At 45.9% G+C, this 19,779-nt stretch overlaps 1 protein-coding gene across 1 annotated transcript in view; it reads right to left on the bottom strand.

Moving 5' to 3' along the window:
• The window catches only part of bdh2 (3-hydroxybutyrate dehydrogenase, type 2), a 94,888-nt gene that overhangs the window by 55,329 nt on the left and 19,780 nt on the right, over nt 1-19,779 (bottom strand). Inside the window, 2 exon segments of the mRNA XM_063046973.1 lie at nt 14,069-14,182; nt 16,634-16,694. Coding sequence (XP_062903043.1) covers nt 14,069-14,182; nt 16,634-16,694 — 175 coding nt within the window.

Genomic DNA, 19,779 nt, shown 5'->3' with positions numbered 1-19,779 from the left:
AGTTAGACCTAATAATCACAAGGCGCAGTCACCTGAGAAACGTGCTCATGACTCACTCCTTTCGGAGTGCTGACTGCGACACAGGTCACTCTCTGGTTTGCTGCAAGATCAGACTTCAGCTGAAGAAGATTGCCTGCGCCAAGCCTCCAGGTGAGCAGCGCATCGATGCCAGTAAGACACAACACCCAGACAAAGCTGCAGAGTTCATCAAGTCACTGGAGGATGCTCTCCTTGCAGACCAGGAGATGCTCAGGAGAGATGGGACTCTCTCAGGGACACTATCCTCAGCACTGCACTCAAGGCCTTCGGGAAGAAACGGGGCAAGACACAGGACTGGTTTGAAGTGAGCTCAAGTAAGCTCACCACTGTCATCGAGGTGAAGCGTGTTGCTCTACTAGAGCACAAACACCACCCCACCCAGGCAACACTGCAAGTGCTAAGGACAGCAAGAAGCAAGGTCCAGGAAACAGCCAGACGCTGTGCATTGACTACTGGCTACAACTACGCGAAAGCATTCAGTCATCATTTGACACAGGTAACATCCGTGGAGTGTATGAGGGGATCAAGAAAGCCATCGGGCCAACCCAGAGCAAGACAGCACCATTGAAAACCATAACAGGCGAGACCATCAATGACAAAGGCAAGCAGATGGAGAGATGGGTGGAGCATTACTCTGAACTCTTCTCCAGAGAAAACAGCATCTCGGACAGCACGCTAGATGCCGTGGAATGCCTGCCCGCCATAGAGGAACTTGATGCACTGCTGACTGCTGAAGAGCTGAGTAAAGCCATCGACAGCCTGCCCACTGGGAAGGCACCAGGATTGGGTGGCATTCCACCAGAGGCCATCAAATGCACAAAGGGTGTCCTGCTAAACCACCTGCAGGAACTACTGTGCCAGTGCTGGACACAGGGAGCAGTGCCACAAGACATAAGAGACTGCAACGTTGTCACCATATATAAGAACAAAGGGGACAGAAGCGACTGTAACAACTTCAGGGGAATCTCCTTGCTGAGCATCGTTGGGAAGGTCTTCGCCCGCGTGGTCCTGAACAGACTGCAGAAAATAGCCGAAAGGGTATATCCCGAGTCTCAGTGCGGTCTCAGGTCCGAACGTTCCACAATCGACATGATCTTCTCCCTTCGACAGCTACAAGAGAAATGCAGAGAGCAAAGACAACCACTCTACGTCGCTTTCATTGACCTTACCAAGGCCTTCGGCCTTGTGAGCAAAGACAGCCTGTTCAAAATCCTCGCCAGGATTGGTTGTCCCCCAGGGCTCCTCAGCATAGTTCAGTCATTCCACACAGACATGAAGGGTGTCGTTCAGTTTGACGGCTCTTCTTCGGAGGCCTTTAACATCTGCAGCGGTGTGAAGCAGGGCTGTGTGCTTGCCCCCACCCTGTTCAGCATCTTCTTCACAGTCATGCTGAAGCACACCTTTGGAACATCAACTGATAGGGTCTAACTCCACACCAGATCGGACGGGAAGCTGTTCAGTCTGTCCCGGCTGAGGGCAAAAACTAAGGTTCGTGAAGTACTCATCAGGGACATGTTGTTTGTAGACAATGCGGCACTGGCAACACACTCTGAAGAACAACAGATATAGACTATTAACAAATTAAAAAAAAACTAAATCAGCCAGGTCCTGTACGGACATCCATAAAACGTAGAACAGACTTTCCTCAAGGCATCTATAAACGTCTCCCAGCTTGGAATTACCTATTCAAGTTGCATTCAGCATAGACTTAAACCCCTTAATAAATTCCCAACCGTCATCTGGAGAGTTAATCTTTTGTGGCTGAGAGTCAGGCGGAAAAATTATCAAACGCGCGGATAACGGAGCGACGGGCGACATCTTCTTTTATATAATTCAACCATCAGTTTCCAGTATTTCCTTCTTTCGGCAAAAATCTCAGGAGTAAAGTCCTCCACTATACGAATTTCTGTTGCATTGTAGATTAGCTTACCCCTCTTTCTTGCCTCTCGGAGTATAGCTTCTTTGGCTGTAAAATAGTGCTAGCATAGCATCAGTGGTCGTGGACGTAATTTGGGTGAGGGCTTAGATCGTGGGATTCGATGAGCTGTATCGAGTACAGGGTTCGCTTCAAGAATATCGCTAAAAAGTGAATAGAGCATATCCGAAAAGAACTTTAACAGGTCACCGGTTTCAGGCAAGCCCAATATATGTAAATTCCTCCTGCGCATTCTGGTGTCTAAATCAATCGTTTTTTTCTTCATTCTTGATAATTCCAAAGTAACTTCATTAATTTTCTTCTCCATAGATGACATCTTCAATTCTTGCTCGTTAATAGTTTGCCTGAATAAATCCTGTTCCCTCTCAATTCGATGAGCAGTCTGTTTGAGCGTCTGAAATTGAAAATTCAAATTCTTCAAAGATTCTTGAATAGTAGAGATGGATTTTTCAAGCTTTCCGTTAGCATCCGTCAGTTTATCAATCTTAGTGTTAAGCGAGCCAAATTCAAGTTTCATATCTTGTATTGAAGAGAGCATTCTTTCTAAAATAGAAAGTTCCTCCGATTTCTTTGCTTGTTCCCTTTCAGCAAGGGTCTTGCCGCCTGTCAATTCAATACCGGACCGACTTCCTGCCATTGTAGTTAAGTCATAAATCCTTCAACAAAAGTAGTGAATCTTCAAACTTAAAACGGATCTATCAGTGGAATGTGAAGTATAAAAAGTAGAGCCGCAGTGAAAACGTGTCTCACTCCATTCGCTGCAAAATGGAGTCTGGGAACAAATATTAAAGGAGAAGATGTTCAGCAGGAAGAAGAACGCGAGTGGGCTACATCTGGGGATCAGAAATGGGAACCGAAGCACGGAACGCACGTATTCACGTACCCAGCCACTGCAGGTGGATTTCCAGGGGGACCCATTTACAGCCACCACCAGCCTGGGGTGTAATCTAGCAGGGAGAGACTTGCTCTGTCCATTGGAAGTTGAGATTCTATGCACAGACAAGGGTATCACCCTGGGACTAGCGAACAACCGACAGCTTCCCCAGTTTCTGACGCCCCAGTGGTGGGCACTTATTCTGGACTCCACTTCGTTTGAACCCCCACTGCCAGCGGTCGACCCCCATGTGACCCTGTGCTATGACCTTACAGGGTGTGCCACTGAGGAAAGCCAATATTATGCACCCCTCGAGGGACAGAAGTTCCCTGTCATGGTGATTGGAGAGGTTAAAGGAAAAGAGGGCAGTGCATTACTGGCCGAAGTTCCGGATTCCTTTAGCGACACAAAATAATCTGTAGATGCTGGATGCAAAGCAACACTCACAACACGCTGGAGGTCAGGCAGCATCCGTGGAAAAGAAAAGACAACGTTTCGGGCTGGAACCCTTTGTCAGGACTGTGAAGCAGAGTTGAAGTGGGTGGCTACCGGGAGATCCTGTCTGTTGTGGCGGACGGAGCGGAGGTGCTCGATGAAGTGGTCCCCCAATCTGTGTCGGGTTTCACCGATGTAGAGGAGGCCGCACCGGGAGCACCGGATACAATAGATGACCCCAACAGACTCACAAGTGAAGTGTTGCCTCACCTGGAAAGACTGTTTGGGGCCCTGAATGGTGGCAGGAGAGGAGGTGTAGGGACAGATGTAACACTTACGCTTACAGGGATAAGTGCCGGGTGGGAGACCCGTGGGGAGGGACGTGTGGACCAGGGAGTCGTGGAGGGAACGATCCCTGCGGGAAGGATGTGCTTAGTGGTGGGGTCCTGTTGAAGGTGGCGGAAGTTGCAGAGGATAATGTGCTGGATCCGGAGGCTGGTGGGGTGGTAGGTGAGGACAAGGGGGAACTCTGTCCCTGATGTGGTGGCGGGAGGATGGGGTGAGGGCCGAAGTGTGGGAAATGGAGGAGATGCGGGTGAGGGCATCATTGATGACGGCAGAAGGGAAACCACGATCCTTAAAGAAAGAGGACATTTGAGATATCCTGGAACGGAAAGCTTCATCCTGGGAGCAGATGCGGCGGAGATGGAGGAACTGGGAATAGGGAATGGCATTTTTTCATGTTGCAGGGTGGAAAGCAGTATAGTTGAGGTAGTTATGAGAGTCAGTGGGCTTATAAAAGGTGTCAATGGACAGTCTGTCTCCAGAGATGGAGACTGAGAGATCGAGAAAGGGGAGAGAAGTGTCCGAGATGGACCAAGTGAATTTGAGGGCTGGGTGGAAGTTTGAAGTAAAGTCAATGAAATTGACGAGCTCAGCATGGGTGCAGGAAGCAGCACCCACGTAGTCATCAATGTAGCGAAGGAAAAGTTGGGGAGCAGTACCAGTACAGGTTTCCCCCACTATCTGAAGGTAGAGCGTTCCTATAAACGGTTCATAAGCCGGAATGTCGTAAAGTGAAGAAGCAATTACCATTTATTTATATGGAAAAAATTTGTGAGTGTTCGCAGACCCAAAAAATAACCTATCAAATCATACCAAATAACACATAAAACCTAAAATAACAGTAACAAATAGTAAAAGCAGGAATGATATGATAAATACACAGCTTATATAAAGTAGAAATACTTTTCTACAATCACTGCCACACTGTTCTTGGTAGCGAAAATCTCGCGGAAGCGCTCTTGGCAGAAACATTCTCTCCAGTAACCTTTAAGCTATGAAGCTGCCAAATCATACCAAATAACGCGTAAAAATACACAGCCTATATAAAGTAGAAATAATGTATGTACAGTGTAGTATCACTTACCGGAATTAGGAAGACAGCGCGAAGCACACTGCCTGGCACGTAAATGTCGGCCCAGATCAGAGGCGACGCAATCGGCAATCGCCTCTGATCTGGGCCGACATTTACGTGCTGGGCGGCACCTAATTAATTAGCTTGTTTATTTCGTTTTTTTCTTAAAGATGTGCTGGGTGCGTCCCGGCTACCGCTGCATTCTCCGCGGCAATGTATCAGTCCGCGGCCCGTGGGTTGGGGTGGTGGGACATTGGAGCGTCATCTCATCGTCATCTGTTTCCATTAGGGCAGGCAGGTCATCTTCTTCTATGTCCGCCTGCCTCGATGTCGAAGGTCAAGGTTCGTCATCTGCTATGGCTGATGTGGAAGGCTTGAAAAACGACAGTTTGCTTGACTACTTAGCCTCACGCATTTTTCTATCATCTCATGCAGTTGCTTCATGTTCAGTTCCTGGACGACTTCACTTTCGGTCCGTTCGCTACTGCATTCTGTTTCGACTGTTATCCTTTCCTCTTCCAACTGCATCAGCTCTTCATCTATCAGTTCTTGGTCATGGGATGCCAAAACCTCTTCAACATCATCTTCATCAACTTCTACAAGCCAAATTCACTTTGTCCTTACTTCATTCACCACGATCGAAATGCTTAATTATGTCTAGTTTTACGTTAAGTGTAACACCCTCACAAGCTCTTTTAGGCTTTTCCGATACCTTAGAACTCATCTTGCTAACGGCTGTTCACAGGCACGTGTTTAAGCAATGGCGGCTAGAATGCAGTTCCGGGGAAGGGGCTTGGCTGCTCGGGGCGCGTGCTGCCTTTTATCGCACGCTGCGTTTTTTCGTAACAGTGAAAACACCTTCTGTTAGTGAAAACAGGTAACTAATGTAGGTCTTTCGTAACAGCGAGGTTTCGTAAAGCGAACGTTCGAAAAGTGGGGGACACCTGTATAGGTTTGGAGCATAGACTGTTCCACATAACCAACAAAGAGGCAGGCATCTGCACATTCCCCTTCGGATATGTCCATACATAGCCTCCTCTACTGCCATGATGAGGCTAAACTCAGGTTGGAGGAGCAACACCTCATATACCGTCTGGGTAGTCTCCAGCCCCTTGGTATAAACATTGAGTTCTCCAACTTCCAGTAATTCCCTCCCCCTCCCTTCCCCCATCCCAGTTTCACTCTGCCCCTCCCCCAGCTACCTACTACCTCCCTCTTGGTTCCGCCTCCTTCCACTACCTATTGTGCTTTCCCCTATTCCTTCTTGACCTTTCCTGCCTATCCCCTCCCTGCTTCCCCTCCCCCACCCCTTGATCTTTCCCCTTACTAGTTTTTCACCTGGAACTTACCAGCCTTCTCCTTCCCACCCTCTCCCCACCTTCTTTATAGGGTCTCTGCCCCTTCCCCCTTCAGTCCTGACGAAGGGTTCCGGCCCGAAACGTTGTCTGTTCTTTTCCACGGATGCTGCCTTACCTGCTGAGTTCCTCCATCGTGTTGTGAGTGTTCCTTTGGCGACAGACAGTTCCCCATACCACCGTTAGGGTTTGCCCTGGATTCAGGCCAAAGAGCCTGGGTTCCTTGCCTACACCCTGATGAAACAAGCCTCCAGCACCGAGGGAGACTGGCAAGGCTTGGCTGCGGGCCAACTCTGATATTGGAAGGAGTCTGAGGTGAAGACAGGATATCTGGTAAGACACTCTTTTAATATTGACCAAACCCAGGATGTTGTACCCCATCTCTGGGCAATTTCAGGCCATGAAGTCGGCTGCACCAACTGCACCCCTGTCTGGATCACCGTGAAAGAAGGACAGACTCTCCCATCCCTTCAGCAATACCCCCTCAAGCCCGAGGCAACGTTTTATGAGAATGGAAGCTCTTTTGTCGATCCAGTGGGGAAATGATGTTCTGGCTATGCGATAGCGATGGATAGTGAAGTAATTGAGCAAGCTTCTTTTGAAACAGCTGTCTCCACCCAGAAGGCTGAGCTGTTTGCTCTGACTCGTGTCTGTATCCTAGCAACAGACTAAAGTGCGAACTTTTACACAGACTCCCGTTATGCATTTGGAGTTACGAGATTCCTGACTTCCTCTGGCCACCCCATTAGTAATGCTACCTTTGTAAACAACTTTCTCACCGCTCCACAGCTACCTTGAATTTTGGCTATTATTAAATGTGCAGCCCATACTGGGGAATCTGATGAGGTTTCAAAGGGTAATGCTCAGGCTGATGCAGCAGCTAAACACACAACCTTGGACCCCACACTTTTAGTCCCCTTGGGAGCCCAGCAAGCTCTTATTAGACAAAACCTAAGGACAGGTATGCCAGACATGGGGGAAATACGTAACTTCCAGGGGACGCCCCTGAAGGAGAGCGCAAACTATGATCCCAAATGGGTTGCCACCTTGAACCTCAGACCAATTTATGGGTGACCCCTGCGGGACAGGTTTGTGATCCTTCTGTGTTTTCACCTATCTTAATAGATTATGTACGTAATTGTACACACCTAGGCAAGGAGGAAATGGTTAATACATTATTACAATCTTGGTGGTACCCTGACTTCCAGCAGGCAGCTGAAAAACAAGCCGAAGCATGTTTAACTTGTAAAAAAAGGAATGCTGGATAGCGGATGCCTTATGTTTCTAGAACTACCCCCTCGCCTAGTGGACCTTTTTCTTGTTTACAACTTGATTTTATAGAATTACCTAGAGTACATTGTTGTCAGTATTGCTTAGTGATAGTAGATATATTTAGCAGATGGATTGAAGCTGTTCCTACAACTAATAACACTGCCATGACTGTTGTGAAAATATTGCTAGAAGTAATTCCTCGCTATGGACTTCCAGAAATGATAAGCTTCGACAATGGGCCACATTTTGTTGCCAAAATAAATGAGTAAGTAGGTAAAGAACTTGCTATAAAACAACAGTTCCACTGCACCCATCATCCGAAAGCAGCCGGCATAGTGGAACGAGCCAATGGTACCTTGAAAGATAAGTTGGCCAAACTTACACAAGAAACTGGATTGACCTGGTTTAAGGTTTTACCCTTAGCCCTATTCCATATGAGAATCACTCCATCAAGTAAGACGGGGTTATCACTTGCAGAAACTATCTACGGGAAACCTATGAGAACCCCATGGCGACCCCGACTTCGTTTGCCGCCCCTCCCTGAGAGCTTACCTGCAAACCTAGATATGCATACCTTGGGGGAGGAAATGGGAAAATACTTATGTAAGCTAACCAAAATTCTCCAAAGCTTGCATTCACAGGTATGACAGGCCTACCGAGAGGACAAAACCCAGTCTAGAGGTGCCTACCCCACAAATGAGCCTGGAGATTTTGTCCTGATCTAAAAACTGGGATCGCAAGAAGTTGGAACCGATGTGGAAAGGACCACACCAAGTGCTCCTGACAACACCCACAGTGGTGAAGGTGGAAGGGCAGCTCCGCTGGATACATCGAACGGACTGTAAACGTGTGGAGAAAGTAACTGATAAGGACTAAGCAGAGGAAGATGTACTGGTTGATATTGACTGTTGTGACTCTGGGGGGGGGGGGGCTATTGCAGTATCAGGAGGCCCCCAAGTAAATACCTTTATATCCCTTACCCTACCTCTGTTAAGCAGGTAGAACGAGGGGCGTGTTGGGTATGTGCTGAAAACCTACAGCACGGTAAAACCATGATCCCTATGTCAGTGGTCCCGCCCACCTCGGACGAACGAATATCCCTTACCTGGTTCTATGAAAGGAGGAATGGGAGTGCAGTGAATTGTACGGAAACCCATCAATGGACAAACTGTTCTCCCTGCTGCTTTTATGGGTGGTATCTCCGATCCGCTCCCCAAGATCCATCCAAATTGTGGCCCGGGGTTGGTATAGTTCCCCCTCCTGGACCGCTCGATACCCGATGTTATTGTAGTGATAACTGCAATGCCCCATACCAGCTAGGAAACAGCTCCTGTATCCAGTACGCAGATACCTGCAATCTCCTGCAACCTGTCAATGGAACCTATTGGGTATGTGGAAATCGAGCCTACCCATGGATACCAGGGGAGCAGCCGGATCCTAGCGGGATAGGAAGGACAGGAACTCGGAAGGAGGACGAGGGGTGGAGTGGGTGTTGTTATACCTGGTGCCCCATTTGAGAGTTATGGATCATCCTAAGGAACACCCCCATTGGAATAGGCAACAAAGGGGCATAACGGAATCTGAGAGATTTTGGATAATCACCTTCCCCTCCTATGGGACAGCTAGAAATTCCAGGGAGGTAATTAACTTAGCAGCAGCCCTAGAGGAGTTAGCCAACAATACGGCTGAGGCACTAACCAATACTCAAGTGCAGGTGACTGAAATGATTGCAATCCGGCAAGCAGTCCTACAGAACCGGATGGCCCTGGCCATTTAATATATTCGGGGACTTCTGGGGGGTGTTCTTGCATTTCAGAAGTCTGATGGTAATAATTTTAATTACTGTCTGTAGCCTATCTTTGGCCATATTTTGTATCATGTTGTAGAAGTGATAATCTGTTGTGCAAGGTTATCATGTAATGATAAGAAGGAGGGAATGATGAAGTTTAAGGGTGTTGGGGAGGTAGGGAATGATTTTTAGAACTTTGCAGTTTGCCAGCATGACTTGTGTAATACCCGCCCTGCATGACTGCCTGATTGATTTATACCCGCCCCCTCGACTGCCTGATTGATTTATACCCGTCCTGCATGACTGCCTGATTGATTTATACCCGCCCTGCGTGACTGCCTGATTGATTGTGTATTACCCGCCCCGCGTGACTGCCTGATTGATTTATACCCACCCCCGCGACTGCCTGATTGATTTATACCCGCCCCCCCCACGGCTGCCTGATTGATTTATACCCGCCCTGCGCGGCTGCCTGATTGATTTATACCCGCATGACTGCCTGATTGATTTATACCCGCGCAACTGCCTGATTTATTTATACCCGCGCAACTGCCTGATTTATACCCGCCCCGCGTGACTGATTTATACCTGCCCTGCGTGACTGATTCATTTATACCCACCCCGCGTGACTGCCTGATTGTGTATTACCTGCCCCACGTGACTGCCTGATTGATTTATACCCACCCCCCCCACGGCTGCCTGATTGATTTATACCCGCTCCGCGCGGCTGCCTGATTGATTTATACCCGCCTCGCACGGCTGCCTGATTGATTTATACCCGCCCCCCCGTGACTGCCTGATTGATTTACACCCGCCTCCCGCGACTGCCTGATTTATACCCACCCCCCGACTGCCTGAATGATTTATACCCGCCCCGCACGACTGCCTGATTGATTTATACCTGCCCTGCACGACTGCCTGCTTGACAAAGATAGCTGACTTCTGCATAACTGTCAAACCACTAAGAAGATCCTTCTGTTTGCACATGTTCTGTAATGATTAACAACTCTTTGTATGGTATAAAAGCCAATGCTGTACTAACTAAGTTAGATGTTTGACATGAGCCAATAATAGGGAGAGGAAATCTGTCCTGCTGGTATTTGGTTTCGAACTTCTCGCTGGCTGAGCTCGAACAAATAAACTGGTGAAAAGGATAAAGTAGAGAAACTGCTGTGGTGTGGTTATTGGTCCAGCGAATTTAAGTTTACAGAACAGCTACTTCTCTTCAACTATTCTGTTCTTAAACCAACTGGCAAAACCCAAATCACCAGAGTTTTGCAACACGATAACCGCTTTGATCTCTTTGCACTAAACTTGACTTTGTTCATTCTAATTGTGTTATATCTTGTAAAAGTGTGTGTAATTTATGTTTCTTTTTCTTGTGAATACTGCTTATCTGGTGCTATGTGCCTGTGATTAGATTAGATTAGATTATGAGGACACGCAGTCCTCTTTTATTGTCATTTAGTAATGCATGCATTAAGAAATGATACAATATTCCTCCGGTGTGATATCACAGAAACACAGGACAGACCAAGACTGAAAAACTAACAAAAACCACATAATTATAACATATAGTTACAACAGTGCAACAATACCATAACTTGATGAAGAATAGGACATGGCACAGTAAAAAAGTTCAAAGTCTCTCGAAAGTCCCACATCTCACGCAGACGGGAGAAGGAAGAAAACTCTCCCTGCCATGCCCGACCACAGTGTGATTCTGAGTCGTCCGAAAACTTCAAGCTCTGATCAGCCCTCCGACACCAAGTACCGAGCACCACCTCTGCCGAACGCTTTGACCTCAGCCTCGCTCGCCAGCAGCAGGGAAAGCCGGGGATTTTGGGGCCTTCCCTCCGGAGATTCTAAATCGCACAGTAGCAGTGGCAGCGAACTGGGCATTTCAGAAATTTTTCCAGTTGTTCCTCTGCTTCTCACGTCTGTCTTCATCAAATCAGAATTGTGCACAGCATCCCACTTACAAATCCGATATCATTTCACCGGAGAGGCTACGCGCACTGCGTCGCGCCGCCATCTTCTCCTCCCACCTGCAAGTAAGTTTTTCATCACACCTGTACTTGGATTTTCAAAAGGCCTTTGAGAAGGTACCACACGTGAGGCTGCTTAACAAGCTACGGGCCCATGGTATTACAGGAAAGATTCTAGCATAGCCGATTGGCAGGAAGCGAAGAGAGGGGATAGAGGGAGCTTTTTATGGTTGGCTGCTCTTGACTAGTGGTGTTCCATAGGGGTCTGTGTTGGGACCAATTCTTTTTACATTATATATCAATGATTTAGATGATGGAACTGATGGTTTTGTTGCAAAGCTTGTAGACGATATGAAGATAGATGGAGGGGTAAGTAGTTTTGAGGAAGTAGGGAGGCAACTGAAGAATGGGCAAAGAAATAGCAGATGGAATACAGTGTCGGGAAGTGTATGGTCATGCACTTTGGCAGGAGAAATGAAAGGGTTGATTATTTTCTAAATGGAGAGAAAATACAAAAAACTGAGGCACAAAGGGACTTGAGAGTCCTTGTGCAGGATTCCCTAAAGGTTAACTTACAGGTTGAGTCTGTGGTGAGGAAGAAAAATGCAATGTTAGCGTTCATTTCAAGAGGACTAGAATATAAAAGCAAGGATGTAATGTTGAGACTTTATAAAGCACTGGTGAAGCCTAACTTGGAGTATTGTGAGCAGTTCTGGGCCCCCCATCTTAGAAAGGATGACTTTACTGAAACCAATCGAATGGTGAAAGGCCTTGATAAAGTGGATTGGAGGGGAGGTTTCCTCTGGTGGGAGTCTAAGACCAGAGGACACAAACCTCAGAATAGAGGAGTGTTATTTTAGAAAGGAGATGAGGAGGATTTTCTTTAACCAGAGAGGGGTGAATCTGTGGAATTCTTTGCCGCAGGTAGCTGCGGAGGCCAAGTCTTTTACATGAATATAAGACTTAAATATACATAAAGGCAGAGGTTGATAGATTCTTGATTGGTCAGAGCATGAAGGGATACAGGGAGAAAGCAGGAGACTGGATCAGCTGTAATGAAATGATGGAGCAGACTCAATGGACCAAATGGCCTAATTCTACTCCTATTATCTTATGGTCTGTTTATACATGTACAGTACTTGTGCATATGACAATAACTCGACTTTGACTTTGCACCCCTGCCTCTAGCGCTCTCTATTCACTGTCTTTATAAACAAAGCACTTCAGATCCACACATTGTGGATCCACTCATGGCATGGGACACAACTGGGCCAGATCATTGTGTTACGGATGCCCATATACTATGCCCATTCCCATCTCTTTGCCAGCCTTTTCTGCAAACGTTCTGCGAGTATAAAATTATGATGGGGTGGAATTTGCAGGAAACTTTTTCCCTTATCAAAGTTGAATGAAACTGGAGGATATAGTTTTAGAGGGGATCTGAGAAGTCACTTTTTTACCCAGAGTGTGGTAGACATCTGGAACACACTGTGGAGGAAGCAGAGTCGCTGACAGAAACATCTTAAACACTTAAATGGCTAAGGGACAAACGTTACAAGATGATTGTAAGGGGGAGGAGAAGATGGCGCGATGCAGCATGCACGGCCACTCCGAAATGATACCGTATGTGTTAACTAGGGGCCGTGCACAATCCTGATTTGATGGAGACAGACGTGAGAGCACGGAGGAACACCTGGAGAAACTTCTGAAATGCCTGCTTCGCTGCCGCTGCTACTGTGTGATCGAGAATCTCCAGAGGGGAAGGCCCCAAATCCTCGGCTTTGCCTATTGCCTGTTGCCGAGGCCGGGGTCGAAGCGCTCGGCAGAGATGGTGCTCAGTGTCGAGGGCTGGTCGGAGGCTCAAAGTTTTCAGACGGACTCAAGAGTCAGCTGTTGTCGTGTGCTTCCAGGGTGCTGCATCGGCAAGTTTGTGGCGCTGGAATCTCGTGGCAGGAAGAGTTTTTTTTCTTCCTTCTACCGTCTGCGTGAGGTGATGGGACTTTCAAGAGACTTTGAGACTTTTTTTTACCGTGCCCATGGTCTGTTCTTCATCAAATTACTGTATTGCTTTGCACTGTTGTAACTATATGTTATAATTATGTGGTTTTTGTCAGTTTTTCAGTCGGTTTATCGTGTTTCTGTGATATCATTCTGGAGGAACATTGTATCATTTCTTAATGCATGCATTATTAAATGACAATAAAAGAGGACTGCGTGTCCTCATAATCTAATCTAATATGGCTGGTTGTCCATTGGTCGAGGAGGACATGATGGGCCAAATGGCCTGTTTCCCTGCTGCAGGATTTGAGGCTCTTCCCAGCAATCGGCACGCAGCAATACGATTGCTGTGGGCTGTCCATTCAGTTCACAAAACTAAACCAGTTTAGTTCTGAAGCTTTTATATATACCAGGGGTGATTGATAAATTCATGGCCTAAAGGAGACGGAGTCAATTTCAGAAAACCTAGTACATTTATTTTTCAACATAGTCCCCTCCTACATTTACACACTTAGTCCAGTGGTCTACGGATCCCTTCTTTGTAGAAGTCGGCGTCTTGGACCTCCAGAAATTGGTCCACAGCAGGGGTGATTGATAAGTTCGTGGCCTGGGGTAGACGGGGATGAGTTATACGGCTCTCAGTACATGCACGTGCAATTCAACTCTTTGAGTGATTATGCAGGAAGTTTGAAGTTAATAACCACGAACTTATCAATCACCCCTCGTAGCTCCTTGCGTATGGCGATTAATTCAAGAATTGGCACATAAATTTAACTTTATGCATTTAAAAAAACTGCAATAAACAGATAAATGTAATAATATAGTGTAATTATATCCATACGTCAAAGCAAATGTAAAGAATGGAAATATTAACAAACTCTAAGAAAGTGCTCTTGAAGTCTTTTATCAAAGCTTGTAGGAACAGCAATGTCTTTACAAAGTAAGCAAAATCGTAATTGGTTTACCTGGGCAGACACAGTTGCATCTTATGCCTTGTTCAATGAAGTCAGCAGCAACAGACTTTGTCAGTCCAATAACAGCTGCCTTCGAGGTGCTGTACACACATCTGTTTACAACACCTGAAAGAAAAAGCAATCACAATCAATACATAAATTCTCTCAATCACACACAAAGATTTTTATAAAGTAATCCCCAGACACAGAATCAATGTTAACTGAACGGTAAGAAAAAAATAACATTAAAACACAATCCTCAATTATGTATACACAGGTGCAACGAACAATCGGCTGGAGGAACTCAGCAGGTTGAGCAGTATCTGTGGGGGAGAAAGGGAATTGTTGACTTTTCAAATCCAAAAGAGGAGATGGCAGCTACAACAGAGGTATGGCCAGTATGGAGAAGGGGAATGGTGAAAAGAGAACACCACATGGTTAGTGGAGTAAGGAGGAATGAAAAATGAAAGCTGGGTTGCACCTGGAAGTGGGGGATAGAGACAGGAGATGGTGGGGTAATAAATGGTATGGATGATAAATGGAAAAAGATGAGAAGGAGGTGGAACGAGGTGGAGGGAGCAGAGACTGAACACTGGAGACAGCTGCTGGTGAGTGATAAATAGGAACACAGAGCTACTGTGAAAACCACTGGGGGAGAGGTGAATGGCCTGCTGGAACCAGAATATAATGGAAGGTGGACATGCACAAGATAAATCTGTAGGTGAACTGTGTGGAGCGGATCGAACCAGGAGAAGGGGAGTATGGGAAAAGGGGCAAAAATGGAGAAGAAGAGGATGCCCAAAAAGGAAGGAGAGAAATAATTAAATGGAGGGGAAGACTACATAAAACTGGAAAACTCAATGCGCATGCCTTTGGGCTGTAGACTATTCAGGCAGAATATGAGGTGTTGTTCCTCCAATTTGCTTTCGGTCTCACCCTGGCAGTGGAGAAAACTGAGAATGGACAAATCAGTGTGGGAATGGGAAAGGGAATTGAAATGGGAACTCAGGACTAAACACAGGTGTTCTGTGCATTGGATCCTATGTCTGCAGTCTCACCAATGTAGTGGAGACCAAATAGGGAATATTGATCGCAAAGGTTTCAGGAGGCTTCACCTGGAAGGGCAGTTCAGGTCTCTGGATGGAGATGGAAGAACAAGTGTTATATCCTCTGAGACTGCAGGGAAAGTGTCAGGGGCCAGGGATAGCTGGGTAGAGAGAAGGATGCGTGGACCAGGGAGTCGCGTAGTGTCATATCTTCAATAACATACAGGTGACCCGTGCAGTATGGCCATTTCATTATAGAAATTAACCCTTACAAAGTTCACAAATCACCAGCTAAAATTTGAGATATGGAATAAAATAGACTTTCATGGGACTCGTATCAAAAAACGTAAACCACTAAGATGAATAAAAGTAAACACAATTTTGTTTCAATTCACTTTCCTAGCTGCATATGCAGATGAAGTGGCTTTACTTTATTGAAAATCACGATGCAGCCTATTTTCTAGGAATGCAACACCTCGTCCCCGCCCTACCCCAGCCCGTATTTGCCAAACTGTGCAATTGGCGATTAACCCTTTCCACCTTGATTTTAAATCTAGGATATACTGTATTTTGCTAGACTGTACTGAAGAATGGAAGACTAATTCATAACTAAAAACACAATGTGTAAGTTCAGCTCTTTCAACCGTACTCTCCCGCACAGGGTCAGAACATGATTTTAAGCAATAACCTTTTCTTAGACTGAGTAACAAACAGTTGGTCATGCCTGCATGGAGACACAGGAGATTACAGATGCAAGAATCTGGAGCAATGCATAAAATGCTGGAGGAACTTGGCAGGTTAGGCGGCATGTGTAGAGGGAAATGAACGGTGGATTTCTGGATTGAAACCCAGATGAAGGCTCCTTCAGCATGTTGAGTGTTGGGCATGCAATGACATCACTTCCCACAAATAAAACGTGGCACTGATCTCGTGAAACTCCTTTACCGTTTTCTATCTCCAACTTAACTCATGAAGGCAAAGGAAAAGACTGGGGAGAGGAAAAAGATTAAATTGCCCTCATTTAGTTTAGATTGGTTAAATAATTATGAATAATTGACATTCAACGATATAATGCATCTTTATATAATTCAAGATGCTTCATGGAGCAAAATCATGAAAGTACATGCAGAGCTGATCAAGCTTTGTTACACAAGGTAAATTTTAGAGGGGCCTTTAGTAAGATGAAGGATATGAAGAGGTGGAAGGAGATTAAAGGCAAAGCTTCCAAAGGAGATTGCACAAGAGGTTGATGACAGTGAAATGGAGTGTTCTGAATGAAGAATATAAGTGGGTTAGGCAGGTACAGGGTGGAGATTACAAGCTCTAGTGCAGTAAATCATGATGGGATAAACAGACTTCTAAATTTTTAAAAAGGTATGAAATGCATCAAGCTTGGCTTATGATAAATATGGGCAGCAGTTCCATCACTGTGGTCTCAGGCAGTAACAGACAAGCGGATTGCATTGAGTGTTTTGTGAGCATGACACTGAAGGAAAGCAAAGTAACCTAGGTAAAGTGGTACACCATTCACCTTTGATGCTGGATGCCACAGAGGACATGTTGATGATGTGGCCGGACTTCTTAGCAAGCATCTGCATTTCAAAGGAAAATCAATCAAAAGAATATTACCATAGGATTAGCATATGATTCATGCAGAGTGACTGCTTTAAAGTTCAAGGTAAATTTATTATGTAAATATATATATATATGTCATCACTTCCAACTGAGACTCATTTGCCTGTGGGCATACTCAATAAATCCATAATACAATAGTAACCAGATTAGAATCAATGAAAGATCACACCAACTTGGGCATTCAACCAGCGTGCAAAAGACAACAAACTGCGAAAATACAAAAGGAAATAAATAATAATAAATATCAAGAACATGAGATGAAGAGTCCCTGAGAGTGAGTTCATAAGTTGTGGCAGGGCAAGTGGAATTGAATGTAACTTTTTTGGTTCTGGAGCCTGATAGTTCCTGTACCACCTTCCCGATGGCAGCAGCAGGAAGAGAGCATGTCCTGGGTGGTGGTGGTGGGGGTGGGGGGGGGGTCCCTGATGATGGATGCTGCTTTCCTGAGACAACATTTCATGTAGATGTGCTCAGTGGTGTGGAGGGCTTTACCCTTGATAGACTGGGCTGTATGCATTACCTTTTTGTAGGATTTTCCATTTAAGGGCATTGGTGTTGCCATACCAGGCTGTGATGCAGCCAGTCAATGTACTCTTCATTACGCATCTATAGAAGTTCATCAAAGTTTTAGATGTCACGCTAAATCTTCGCAAACTCCTAGGTATTGGCACTGCCGTGCTTTCCTCATAATTGAAACTGCGTGCAGGGTCCAGGACAGGTCCTCTGAAATGATAACACTGAGGAATTTACAGTTGCTGACCCTCTCCACCTCTGATCTCCAGATGAGGACTAGCTCATAGACCTCTGGTTTCCTTCTCATGAAGTCACTAATCAGTTCCTTGGTTTTGCTGACATTGAGTGAGAGGTTGTTGTCATGGCACTATTTAGCCAGATTTTCAATCTCCCTCCTGTTGACTGATACATTACCACCTCTTATACAGTTCACAACAATGGTGTCATCAGCAAACTTAAATATGGCATTGTAGTTGTGCTTCACCACAGAGTCATAAGTGTAAAGCGCGCAGAGCAGGGGTTGAAGCACACAGCCTTGTGGTGCACCTGGATTAATGGAGGTCATGGAGGAGATCTTGTTGCCAATCCAAACTGAAGTAAGAAAATCGAGAATCCAGTTGCACAGGGAGGTACTGAGGCCAATGTCTGGAAGCTTAATGATTAGTTTTGAGGGGATGTTGGTATTGAATGCTGAGCTGTAGTTGATAAAGATCATCCTGATGTATGCACCTTTGTGGTCCAGATGTTCCAGGGTTGAGTAAAGAGCCGATAAGATGGCACCTGCTTAAAAACAATGGGCATTTCGAAATAAAATGCAATCATAATTATATGTGTTGCTGATTCAGCAAGAAATTACCAAGTACTGTATTGAAATAAAAGTGCTATCTGCTGGAAATACCCTGCATATGAGGTGTATGCTCAAACAGCACTCTGGTAGTGCTCCCAACCCTTTCCGAGCACATTAACTTCATCACTTTCATTTGCTTCCAACTTCCACCCTGCCTTTAAATTCACTTAGTCCATTTCTGGTACTTCTCTCCCTTTCTCAACCTGTCTCCCTCACTGGAGACAAACTAACTACTGATATCTTTTATAATCACAAACAAGAGAAAATCTGCAGATGCTGGAAATCAAAGCAACACACACAAAATGCTGGAGGAATTCAGCAGGCCAGGCAGCATCTATATAAAAGAGTAAACAGTTGACGTTTCAGGCCAAGACCCTTCATCAGGACAGAAAAAATAGATGCGAAGTCAGAGTAGGAAGGGGTGGAAGAAGTACAAGGTAGTAGGGGATAGGTCAAACTGGGAGAGGGGGAGGGGTGAAGTAAAGAACTGGAAAGTCGACTGGTGAAAGAGATAAAGGGCTGGAGAAAGAGGAATCTGACAGGAGAGGATAGAAGACCATGGAAGAAAGGGAAGAAGGAGCACCAGAGGAAGGTGATGGACAGGTAAGGAGATAAGGTGAGGGAATGAAATGGGAATAGGTAATGATGAAGGAGAACAGGTGGGGGCATTAACAGAAGTTCAAGAAATCGATGGTCATGCCATTAGGCTGGAGGCTACCAGCTGGAATATAAGGTAACACACACAAAATGCTGGTGGAACGCAGCAGGCCAGGCAGCATCTGTAGGAAGAAGTACAGTCGACGTTTCGGGCCGAGACCCTTCGTCCTGACACGTCGACTGTACTTCTTCCTATGCTGCCTGGCCTGCTGCCTTGCTTGAATTTCCAGCATCTGCAGATTTCCTCGTGTTTGTGGAATATAAGGTGTTGTTCCTCCAACCTGAGTGTGACCTCACAGAGAAGTAGAGGAGGCCATGGACTGAAATGTTGGAATGGGAAAGTAGAATTGAAATGGGTGGCCACTGGGAGATCCCACTTTTTCTGGCAGACAGAGCATAGGTGCTTGGCAAAGCAGTCTCCCAATCTATGTCGGGTCTCACTGATATACAGGAAGCCACACTGGGAGCACCGGATACAGTAGATGACTCCAACAGACTCCCAAGTGAAGGGTCGCCTCACCTGCAAGTACCTTTGGGGCCCTGAATGAAGGGTCTCAGCCCGAAAGGTCAACTGTTTACTCTTTTCCATAGATGCTGCCTGGCCTGCTGAGTTCCTCCAGCACTTTGTGTGTATTTCTTTTATAAACTCACTAATTCCCATGCCTGCCTCCTATAAAAATATCATTCCCTTTTCTCAGTTCTTGTGTCTCTATTGCATCTGTTCCCAGGATGAGGCTTTCCTTGTCATGACATCAGAGATGTCCAATCAAGAACCTATCAATCTCTGCCTTAAATACATCCAGCGACCTAGCCTCCACAGCTGCATGTAGCAACAAATTTCACGAATTCACCACTCTTTGGCTAAAGAAATTTCTCTGCATCTCTGTTCTGAAGGGGCACCCCACTATCCTGGGGCTATGCCCTCTTGTCCTGGACTCTCCCACCATGGGAAACATCCTTTCCACATCTACTCTGTCTAGGCCTTTCAATATTTGAAAGGTTTCAATGAGATCCCCCCTCAACCT

Source organism: Mobula hypostoma, chromosome 4 (genome assembly GCF_963921235.1).
Source record: "Mobula hypostoma chromosome 4, sMobHyp1.1, whole genome shotgun sequence".
Classification (NCBI taxonomy): Eukaryota; Metazoa; Chordata; class Chondrichthyes; order Myliobatiformes; family Myliobatidae; genus Mobula; species Mobula hypostoma.
The sequence above is the reverse complement of the archived record's forward strand: the minus strand, read 5'-3'. Positions and strand labels throughout refer to the sequence as shown.